Source organism: Chiloscyllium plagiosum, chromosome 9, assembly GCF_004010195.1.
Source record: "Chiloscyllium plagiosum isolate BGI_BamShark_2017 chromosome 9, ASM401019v2, whole genome shotgun sequence".
Lineage (NCBI taxonomy): Eukaryota > Metazoa > Chordata > Chondrichthyes > Orectolobiformes > Hemiscylliidae > Chiloscyllium > Chiloscyllium plagiosum.
The window spans coordinates 29,048,492-29,060,984 of NC_057718.1; the positions used below are offsets into that span (position 1 = coordinate 29,048,492).

Below are 12,493 nucleotides of genomic sequence, written 5' to 3' on the forward strand. Positions count from 1 at the left end.
AGGAAACCGGAGCACCCGGAGGAAACCCACGCAGACACGGGGAGAATGTGCAAACTCCACACAGTCAGTCGTCTGAGGCGGGAATTGAACCCGGGTCTCTGGCGCTGTGAGGCAGCAGTGCTAACCACTGTGCCACCGTGCCGCCCACAATATATTTCCCTCCACACCACAACCCGCGTTCTGTAAAAACCATTTCTTCCGCGACTCTGTCAGGCCCACACCCCCCCGCCCCCCCAACCAACCCTCCTTTCCCAGCGCCTTCCCCTACCACCGTAAGAATTACAAAACCTGTTCCCACACCTCCCCACTTACCTCCGTCCAAGGCCCCAAAGAAACCTTCTATATCTGTCTGAGATTTATCTGAACTACCACACACATCATCTACTGTGTCTGCTCCTCTACATTGTGGAGACAGGACACCTATGGTAGAACATTTCAGAGAACATCTCTGGGGCACATGCACGAAACAACCCTACTACCCTGTGGCCGAATATCAACTCCCCCTCCCACTCGACCAAGGACATGCATGTCCTGGGCCTTCTCCATTGCCAAATCCTTACCACCCGACACCTGGAGGAAGAACACCTCATCTTCTGCCTTTGGACCCTCCAACAACGTGGGATCAACGTGGATTTCACCAGTTTCCTCATTTGCTCTTCTCCAACCTTATCCCAGATCCAACCTTGCAACTCAGCATCACCATCTTGACCTGTCCATCTTCCTTCCCACCTATCTGCTCCACCTTCCTCTCCAACCGATCACCTTCATCTATCTATCACATTCTCAGCTACCATACCCCCAGTGCCACCCCCCTCCCATTTATTTCTCAGCCCCTTTGGTCAACAAGACTCTTTCCTGATGAAGGGCTTATGCTCAAAATGTTGATTCTCTTGCTCCTTGGATGCTGCTTGACTGGCTGTGCTTTACCAGCATCACACTCTCAACTCGGCTAACAAATGGCCAATATATAAAGGTTACTTTAAGATGAACGTTGTTAATATTTTTAAAAACCCCATATAGTTCACTAGTGTCTGCAGGCAAAGAAATCTGCCCTCCTTACCTGACCTGGCTTGTGCGTGACTCCAAACCACATTGCAATGTGGATGATTCTTCATTGCCCTCTGAAATGGGCAACCAAGCCATCTGGTTCAAGGCAACTAGGAATGAGCAATAATACCAGTCTTGCCAGCAATGTTCATTTAGCAAGCATGAATAAAGACAAAAAAACTACACATTCAAAAGCCCAACTGTCTCGTATTTGGTCCTGCATTCTGGTCAACGGTGCTGTCACCTCCAAGTTTGATGCCCTGTCCCCATTAACAAACAAAATTACTCTCTCTCACCTTCGCTGTTCCTCTGGTATAGCCCTCCTCTCTGCTTTTTAAAGTTCATGGATTGCTGGTGTGTGAATATGATTGTTAACTGGTTTAGCCATTCACTGTCAGTTCTGACTTGACTACCTAATATACTGCATTCACCTGTAAAAACTGTTCAATATTCCAGGATCATATTGAACTGTAACCATAACTTGTCACCAAGATATTCTTGCAAACTACCATTCCATTTCTGACTTTATATTCCTCACCAAAGTCCTTGAACATGCTACCACTTCCCAAATATGTTTCTTCTAGACCTACATTCAGATTTCCAAACCTGACAGTATCCTAACAGATTTTATAAAAATCACAGACAACTTGCTTTGTAAACTAAACCTTCTCATTCTTCCCATCTTGGCCGCAGGCTCAGATATAGATGACTACATCATCCTCCTCCAAAGTCTCTCCAGTTGGTGGGCTGGTGGGCTGGTGTCTGGGCGGGCAGGCGGGCGAGGGGCGGGGAGGGGAGGGGGGGGAGGGGGGGGGGGGGGGGTGGGAATAATACTTGCCATTCTTATCTATTCATTCATAGCCAGTGAATCACCTGCTATAACTTTGCTACCCACCCCTCAAAGAGCTACTATTCTTGAACTCTTCTCTCTCATCCACATGCTCCTCCTGGGCTATATCATCTATATCAGTTTCCATATGACACTGCACTATATTATCACCACCTCTCTTGCATTTAGAAAACAATCAACAAGGGAATCATAATCGCCAGGCTCTAACTAATCAATCCTTTAATAATCAAAATTCCTAATCTTGCTGAATTTGTTGAATGTTTCGGGATGAGTTAATAGAAAAATGAAAATAGGAGAATACATGAAGCACTCAAATTGGCACAGCAGTTCCTCTTATAAATGGTTAGATTATGCCAGTTTCTGTTTTCAGATTAAAACCCATTTTAAAATGTAGTTTATAGGAATGCAAAACAAAATTATTCAGGAAAGTGATTGCTAATCCTTGATCCATCAGGTTTTCCAAGACTTACTTTAATATCTAAACAGTTTACAGTTGAAGGTTTTCTTAGCCACTAACACTTATCAAAGATGATAAACCAACTGACAAAGCTGTCAAACATCTGCAGAGGAGATGTTCTTAACTACCCTGACTCTTAAGTTTGTTCATTTTGCTAACTCTTTTATATCAACTCAAAAACAGACTCACTGGAAATTAGACATGGCAAGAAAGAACTTGAATCATAGATGTTATTGCAATTATGACTCAGATGCAGAAAGGATGATTTACAATATTTTGCTTTTTGTATCAATCTACTAATGGGACAAGTTACTAAGGTTCCAAGGCAGCAAAAACGCAAATGACAACTCCTTTGTTGGAATATAATGTAATCCATATTGTTAAATATTGTACTATTAATAGCTTGTTAAATAGTTACTTTTCATAACTTCAAGAATCTCTAAAGTGCTTTCCAGTCAATAAAGTACCATTGCAATATAGAAAGCTATAATATTCAGTAGTTTCCAAACATGTGCTACACCAAACGAAACTTCTACACACATACCTGCTTGCAGCCATATCTGCTCCAGAATAATGGTCAGTTGCTTGGGGGCATGTTTCACAGCAGTGCTCTGTGCAGATATTTCAGACATGGCCAGTTCCATTCGGGAAGCAGCAATTGATGGGACACGCAGAGAACCTGAAAGAAAAATTACGAATTTGTTAAGAGTATTTATTTTTAAGGAGCAACAAAGAATTTGAAATGCAATAAACTCCCTAACCTAAACTACAGAATTGAGATGCAGAGAGATCTATATATTCTAATACATGAGTTACAAAAAAATTAGTACACAAGTCCAGCTAATAATTAAAGCAGGTAATGAAATGCTATCCTTTATTGTGAAAAGAGTCAAACATAAAAATAAAGATATTATACAGGGCATTAGAAATACCACATCTTTAATACTGTGGGCAGATTTGGTCTCCTTATTTAAGGAATGGTGTAATGTTTTGGAGGTGGTTTACTAGATTCATACATGGATAAGCAGGTCGTTTTATGAGGAAAGGTGGAACAGACTAGGCTTGTTTTCACTGGAGTCCAGAAGAATGTGGGTTGATTTAATTGAAGTACATGAAAATATTGAGTTGTCTTGACGAGGTAGATGTGGAAATGATGTTTCTCTCTTGTGGGAGAGTTCAGAAATAAGGGGGTTTTAAAATTAGGGGGTTGCTTTTAAGGTAGAGATGAGAGTTCTTTTTCCTCAGAGGGTTGTGAAATTTTGGAACTCTTCACATTGGAAGAATCAAGAGGCAAGGTTATTGAATATGGTTAAGGCAGAACTAGACTGATTCTGTCGCCTAACAAAAAAATCTAATGTTATTAGGGAGTAGATGGCAATGTAGAATTCAAAACACAGCATCTTGTTGAATACTGGAGCAGTGGTACGGGGTCACATAACTTATATCTGCTCCTAGTTTGTGAATTTGGATAGCTTCCTCTGACATTAAACTTATTCTTCTGACTAAATTGTTCAGCATTCTATTTGCTTCATTAATTGTTGCTTTAGTGATTGGACATATTGCAGATTGAATTAATTTAAATCTTTAAAAGGTCTACTATATTCTTAGAGATAAAATCAGATTCTCTCACTTCAGAAATTGTAATTGACAGAGCTTCAGGAGCAAGTTGTAATGTACTTCACATTCTAATAACTATTCACAGGATTTAAGTTCTAATCGTTCCCTTTGTGATTTAAATATTTTTAGATCTCTACCCTGTGGCACTAATTCACTAATCTGCAGGGAAACCTTTCATCATCTGGCCTTGATAATTTTGAAAATTTCTATTAAATCTAATCTTACATTTTTTTGTTCTAAAGATGACTGATCAACTTTAAAAGAATGATTCAACTTTTCATCCATGCAACACCCTAATTATGATGTGTATGGCTTTCTCCATTGTTCCAGTATCCTGTCTATAAAGAACTGCCCAAAACAACATATGTACAGATGAATCATCACTGTTTTTGTTTTTAATATTTTCATAATATCAAATTTGATATTATTTATGTCAAGGACCTACTAGAGAATAATGCTCTTGGATGTTACAGTCAGGAGAAAGTCAGAACTACTTATATAATGTTCTTATGTAATTCCTATTATTCATGACCAGTTGCCATTAGTTCCAGTAAATTACCGCAAAGTATCCAAACAATAGCTCTTTGACTATGTTTGGTGAATTCACATACATGTAATGGCCTGGGGGATTTTGTTTCCAAGGCAGGCATACAGAGCCAGGATATCTCCCAGCCTCAGGGAAAAAAATGCTCCAAATGGTGGGATAGAATAAAGCACACTGAATCTAGCTTGGAGACTGTCAAAAGGGGCTGCCAACCATTGAGGTGAGCTGTTAAAAAGGCCCAGTTCTCTCCACCTCAGTTCTCTCCAACCTGGTCCAGTATTTTGACCCAGTAACACTGAAAGCACAGCAATATAATTCCCATTCAGGATGGTGTGGTTGGAATGAATTTGCTATTGTTGTTTCTGGTGCCAGGTCAATGCTGGATGGTCTATCCAGTTTCACTCCGTTTTTAAAAAAAAGACGTTTTAGCAGTTTAATACTAGGCCATTTCAGAGGGCTGTTCCGAGTCAACCACATTACTGTGGGTCGAGTCACACGACTGAATTCCTCCACTAACCGACATGAGTGAACCAGATTTTTTTTTGTTAACAATCAGTTGATAATGGTTTCGTGGTCATTGTTAAACTATGTTAATTCCAGATCTTTTTAAAATTTTCAAAGTCCCCCACGGTGAAATTTGAATCTGGATCACCTGTATTACTCAAATCTCTGGATTACTAGCCCAGCAACAATATCACTATGCCACCACTATAAGACATAGGAGTGTAAGTAGGGCCATTCGGCCCATCGAGTCCACTCTGCTATTCAATCATGGCTGATGGGCATTTCAAGGAGAAAGAGAGGACTGCAGATGCTGGAGATCAGAGCTGAAAATGTGTTGCTGGAAAAACGCAGCAGGTCAGGCAGCATCCAAGGAGCAGGAGAATCGACGTTTCGGGCATGAGCCCTTGGATGCTGCCTGACCTGCTGCACTTTTCCAGCAACACATTTTCAGCTCTGATGGGCATTTCAACTCCACATACCTGCATTCTCCCCAGAGCTCTTAATTCCTTGCGAGATTAAGAATTTATCAATCTCTGCCTTGAAGACAGTTAATGAATTCCACAGGCCCAACACTCTCTGGCTGAAGAAATGTCTCCTCATTTCCATTCTAAATTGACCCCCTCTAATTCTAAGTCTGTGCCCATGGGTCCTAGTCTCCCTGCCTAACGGGAACAAATTCCTAGCATCCACCCTTTCTAAGCCATGCATTATCTTGTAAGTTTCTATTAGATCTCCCCTCAAACTTCTAAACTTTAATGAACACAATCCCAGGATTTTCAGCCATTCATCATATGTTAGGTATATCATTCCAAGGATGATCCGTGTGAATCTCTGCTGGACATGTTCCAGTGCCAGTATGTCCTTCCTGAGGTGAGGGGCCCAGAATTGGACATAGCATTCTAAATGGGGCCTAACTAGAGTTGTACAAAGTCTCAGTAGCACATCGCTGCTTTTATATTCCAACCCTCAAGATAAATGGCAACATTACATTTGCTTTCTAAACCACGGACTCAACCTGCAAGTCAACCTTTAGAGAATCATGGACTAGCACTCCCAGATCCCTTTGTACTTTGGCTTTATGAATTTTCTCACCATTTAGAAAATAGTCCATGCCTGTATTCTTTTTTCCAAAGTGCAAGACCTCGCATTTGCTCACATTGAATTTCATCAGCCATTTCTTTGACCACTCTCCTAAACTGTCCACATCTTTCTGCAGCCTCTCCAGCTCCTCAGAACTACCTGCCTCTCCACCTAACTTTGGTATACTTCGCCAAAATGCCCGCAGTCCCCTCATCCAGATCATTAATATATGAAGTAAACAGCTGCGGCCCCAACACTGAACCCTGCAGGACACCATTCGTCAGTAGCTGTCAATCCAAAAAGGGACCTTTTATTTCAACTCTCTGCCTTTTGTCAGACAACCAATCCTCAATCCATGCCAATAACTCACCTCGAACACCATGGGTCTTGCCTTACTCAGCACCTTATCAAAGACCTTTTGGAAGTCTAGATAGATAATATCCACTGGGTTTCTCTGGTCTAACCTACTTGTTACCTCTTCAAAGAATTCTAACAGGTTTTCAGGTATGCCCTCCCCTTACTAAATCCATGGTGACTTGTTCTAATCTGACACTGTACTTCCAAGAATTTAGAAATCTCATCCTTAACAATGGATTTTAGAATTTTACGTATAACCAAGGTTAGGCAAATCGCTCTATAATTTTCCATCTTTTGTCTTGATCCTTTCGTGAACAAGGGGGTTAAAACAGTGACTTTCCCTGGCTCCAGTGATTTTTGAAAAATGACAACCAATGCCTCTGCTATTTCTTCAGCCACCTCCCTCAGAACTCTTGGATGTAGCCCATCCAGGCCAGGAGATTTAGCAATTTTTACACCTTTTAGCTTTTCTAGCACTTTGTCTTTTGTAGTGGCTATCTTACTCAACTATTCCCCTTGCCTCTACTTAATTGTTGGGATATTACTCATGTCTTCCACTGTGAAGACTGACACAAAGTACTTACTGAGTTCTTCAGCTATTTCCTTATCTCCCATCACTTGCCTTCCTGCACCAATTTGGCCCAATTTCTACTTTTGCCTCGTTTGTTTCTTATGTATTGAAAGAAACTTCTACTATCATTTCTAATATTGCTTGCTAGCCTACCTTCATATTTGATCCTCTCCTTCCTTATTTCTCTCTTTGTTATCCTCTGTTTGCTTTTGTAGTATTCCCAGCATCTGATTTCCCAGTGTTCTTGGCCACTTTATAGTCTCTCTTTTTTTTATGATACATTTCCTGACTTCCTTTATCAACCATGGCTGTCTAAGCACCACCCCCACCCTTCGGATAATCTTTCTTTTCTTTGGGATGAACCTCTGTACTGTGTCCTCAATTACACGCAGAAACTCCTGCCATTATTGCTCTACTGTCTTCCCCACTAGGCTCTGCTTCCAGTTAATTTTCATCAGTTCCTCTCTCATGCCCTTGTAATTACCTTTATTTAACTGTAACACCATTACATCCGATTTTGCCTTCTCTCTTTCAAACTGCAGACTGAACTCTACCATATTATGATCGCTGCCTCCGAAGTGTTCCCTTACTTTAAGATCTTTTATAAATCTGGCTCATTACATAGCATTAAGTCCAGAATAGCCTGCTCTCTTGTGGGCTTCATCACAAACTGTTCCAAAAAGCCATCCTGTAAGCATTCCATGAATTCCCTTTTTTGGATCCACTGGCAACCTTATCCACCTACTGCAATTGCATATTAAAGACCCCATAATCACCCGTGACCTTGCCTTTCTGATATGCCCTTTCCATTTCCTGGTACATCTTGGGCCCTGATCCTGACCACTGTTAGGAGGTCTGTACATAACTCCCATTATGGTTTTTTCGCCTTTGTGATTCCCCAACTCCACCCACACAGACTCCACATCATCTGACCCTGTGTCATTCAATGCCATAGGTCTAATTTCATTCTTAACTAACAAGGCAACCCCGCCCCCTTTCCCCACCTCCCTGTCTTTTCGATAAGTTGTAAATTCTTGGATGTTTAACTGCCAGTCCTGAGCCTCCTGCAACCAAGTCTGTGATGCCTACTGCATGCTAATCATTCATGATGATTTGTGCTTTTAATTCATCTACTTGGTTAAGAATACTACAAGCATTCAGGTAAAGCACCTTAATACTAATTTTCTTATCCTCATGATTTCCATCATCTCCAGTAATGTGTCCTAAGTTATCCTTCCTTTTTGCTTCATTCCTAGTCTGCCTTGAACTTAAACCCTGCACACATGCTAACTTGCTGCTTATCTTTCTACTTGACTCCATATTCCCTGTTGCTTTCCTTTTCCTTTCCCCTGACTCACAGTTAAGTCCTACTGACCATCCTATTTATCCTTTTTGCCAGAACACTGGATCCAGGTCGGTTCAGGTGGAGACGGTTCCATCTGTACAGATCGCCCCGGTTCCAAAACTGATGCCAATGTCCCATGAAATGGAATCCCTCTTTCCCACACCAATCTCTTAGCCACGTGTTTAATTCCCTAATTTTCTTATCCCTATGCCAATTTGCACGTGGCTTGGGCAGTAATCCCTCGGGATTATGACCCTCGAGGACCTGTTCTTCAATTTCCTTCCTAGTGCTTGATACTCCCCAAACAAGTCCTCCTTCCTAGCCTTGCCTATGTTGTTTGTGCCATCGTGGACTACAACAACTGGATTTTCTCTCTACTGATCCAATATCCTTTCAAGCCAGTTGGAGATGTCCTGCACTCTGGCACCACGCCATGCGGAACTCCCATCAGGCTCACAAAGGATACTATCTGTTCCCCTCCCAATCATAGAATCGCAGATAACAACTATTTGTCTCTTTGCTTCCTGCTCTTGAATGACTTTCTGCACCATGGTCAGCTGGCTCATCCTGTCCACAGCCCTTTTCCTCATCCATACAGGGAGCAAAAAATCTCATACCTGTTGGACAAGGTCAAGGTCTGAGGCTCCTCCACTCCTGAACTCAGAATCCTCCTACCTGCCTCACTTACAGTCACATCCTGTTGTTCCTGATCACTAACTGAATTTGAATTACTTAATCTACCAGATATCTACCGCATCTCCTCTACTTTCTTTTAAAAATAGTATTCACTTTAACACAATTGAGAACTAAAACAAATTAAATGCAAATTAACAGAATGAAATATTTCAAAATATTTCCAAGAAAAAAAATTTTAAATAATGGATGTTCTACTCAATCATATACACTCGCATCACTCGCCACACAAAACATACGCAGTCTCAGCCTTTTCAACTCAATCACATTCCAGACACATTCACTGTCAGGCATATTCCATCAGTGTTCCCTAGATACAGTTTGTGCTGACAAGCCGCATGTTTATGAATGCTCTGTCACATGAATCACATTGGTTCTGATCACGCAGCTTTCCAGACTTCCTTTTCAACTGACCAGCCAAGAATGTGCTGTTCATGATCTGGTTCTCTGATCCAAACCCTTAGCTCCTTCCCAAGCCTGTGTCGTTTGAACCACTTTATTGGATTCGGTCCCTTTTAGTGCATTGCTCTTCCAAGTGTTTCTTGAATTCTTTTCCTTCTTACCGTCAAACAGACACCTGACTTTTTCATAGAGTGTTTGTGATTTTCTTCACATAAATGCGCTGTTGCTCTTTCTGTGCTGTCTACTTTCTCTTTATAACTACACCTATGTACTGTTTCCTGCCTGTAGCTCCTCTTTGTTCTTCATCAATAGCTTGTTTGTCTGTGTGTTCAGTGATATGCCTTTTGTCTAAGCTTGGTATTAGATCCAAGTTAAAGGTAACAAGGATCAATATTTCTCATTATATAACAAAATTAATATTGAGCCCTTTAATATTGATGTAAACGCTTAAAAGTTCCTTTCAGTCATTTTTAAAACAATTAGAGATTCCAAAAATATTTAAAAGAAACTATAAGTTTTCTTTAAAGTACTGTTTCCAAATCTAAGGTTGTCAAAACACACACGAACATGATTAGGGATCCCTACAAAATGAGTTCCTGAGTTGTGATATTCCTGTTGTGATTGAAGTCCTAATTCACTTTATCTGTGAATAAACTAATGGAATGGATTCTACAGGGCACCTGGTCCCTACATCATCTCCCCAACAACTCCATATAACAAAGACGTCAAAGGTTAAGTTCTCTCTCAATGTTGGCGGCTGCCATGTGGTTATTTAGTTTTGGGAGCAAGATCAATTACTTTGAGGCTGGACTTCCAACCCTTTCTCAGGAGGATGTACTGCCTACAGAGTTACTGGCCAATCAGATGGTGGTGCTATTATGGCAGACCAATGTGAAAAAGCCTAAATAAATATGTGATCAGGGGTCCATCTGAGCAGAGAGAGGAGGTAGACAGAAGACTCAATTCAAGAATCTCGGGAGGGAGGTGTGGGAATTAACTTAGAAGGCAGGCCCTGATCTGGCCAGGGGCCCCACAAAGGAAATTTCCTCAGCTTGTCTGATATCCTATTTTCTGATAAACAGATTATCTGGCTGTTAATTTCTAATTTTTCTTAAAATCAAAGATAGTTTTACCAAATCACAAATGTATCAAATTAACTCCTGTTTGCTGTGTTGTAAATTTCAAACTAACTGATTTCATTTAATATACAGAACAGATGGTCAGATATGAACAATCTTGAATGATCTCAACACGGTTTTACAGATGAGAGAAACCTGGCATGGCATTCTCTCATTAGCAATGCATCTCTTGGCCATCTGTTAATATACAAGATATTTTGTTTCTCCTATCCATTAGTATTACAGGTGAACAAAGTACAAATAAAGTTACCATGAACAATGATGTCACTGCAATGTAACAGCCCAATATGTACATGATATTGTGGATGGAAGAGAACCAAAAGACAATCCGCAGGGCCTTAAAAGTACACGGTACAGGATTGCAAATAAACTATCACAAATTTATAATAAACCAGAGTGAATCGCTCAGATTGAATTCAATGTTTCAGTTATGCCAACAGTTAAGCACATTGCAAATGCAGTTTTGGCACATTCACTTTGACTCAAGTTTCAGCTGGGTAAATTACAGCATGCCTATCTTCTTTATTTCCTGTTATGATGCTGACTCAAAAATGTACTTGTATAAGAGCACTTATTAAATTACTCTTGACTATGTATGTCTTCTCCCTCATAATAATGAGCACAACTTTACTTTCTATACATGGACCCTTCCCAAATTCAGCCTTTCTTACTGGAGTCTGAGTTCTTGAGCTCAATTGTGTAATGTGAGAATATTTCTCTTTTGCTAAAATGATTATTTTGGCCATGAATATTTAGCCCAAATCTGCCAGATCTTCAGATGGCATTACTCGAAGCCCAGAGCCCATGGGCTCGTGCCTTTGCAGTCAATTCCACTTCAATGTTGTGGACCTTTTGTGAAGTGGATTGTAAGAGATGGCCAAGGATCAACAGAGAACTCTTATTCTTAGCCATTAATCAAATCACCAGTGTTTGCTCAGATGGGGCAACTGACTGGAGATCAATGTCTTCTTCTCCCCAAATTGATGCATGTGCATCAATATGCAGATTGCATTCCCGACATTATTTATAAATTTCTCAATGTGTAGAGTTTACTGAGTTCAATTCGTGAATCATTTCCAAATCTAGGATAAGAAAATGGCACAGATTATCACTCAGCTGAGCAAGTATTTCAGGTATTTGGAGCGAGATTTGCGTTTACATATTCCTGTGAGTAGAAGAGACAGAAGGTTGTGGGTCAGAGAAAAAGAGCAAAAAAAGTATAAAAAGTGCCACAAAAAAAAAGGGGGAAGACTCTCCACTGGCCAATGTTTCAAGAACAGCCAAAGGAAAAGATGGCTTGCCAAGAGGACATGCTTTGGTAAAATGTAGGTACATGAGGCTGAGACAATAGGTCGGCCGTGGCAGTCAGGTTTGTGGATTTTGGGCAGGCGGTAGAAACGGGCGGTGCGGGGTTGTGGGACTATGAGGTTTGTGGATTTTGGGGTATTTACCAATACGTCTGTGTATTTCAATGCCTGCATCTCTGTCCAATGGGGTATCTGTTCTTCTGCGAGTGAGAGAGATGAGGTTGGAACTGACAGCAGGTTTGAATTGAGAATTGCTCTTTACTGAACTCTGCTCCTTTATTCGGTTGGTGGGACGTGGATGTTTCCGAATCTCCACACAGGGCCTCCTGGTCTTCTCCGGAGCTCTCCAGGATCCTCTCCACACATCAGGGTAGGGGGATGAGGGAACGGATATCCGCCACTCCATCACCCGGGTTGGCCTCTCCATCACCCGGGTTGGCCTTTTCTGTCCTATTCCAGGCTCCTTCTCCTGGAATGGGAGAAAGGGAGGGAATGAGTGAGGGTGGGAGTTGATGGCCCTGCTGGTAGTGTTGGACTAGGTGAGTTGTGACATGGTGAGGTGGCCGGAGGGAGTCTGTCC

At 41.2% G+C, this 12,493-nt stretch overlaps 1 protein-coding gene across 7 annotated transcripts in view; it reads right to left on the minus strand.

Moving 5' to 3' along the window:
• Nucleotides 1-12,493, minus strand: part of LOC122552723 (tetratricopeptide repeat protein 7A-like) — a 421,938-nt gene that overhangs the window by 154,672 nt on the left and 254,773 nt on the right. For all 7 annotated transcript variants that reach the window (XR_006312460.1, XR_006312459.1, XM_043695624.1 and 4 more), the window contains one exon: nt 2,899-3,033. Coding sequence is in view for 5 of the 7 variants with exons in the window: in XM_043695624.1 (XP_043551559.1) it covers nt 2,899-3,033 (135 nt within the window). In the remaining 2 variants the exon portion in view is untranslated. The remainder of the gene's footprint in view (nt 1-2,898; nt 3,034-12,493) is intronic.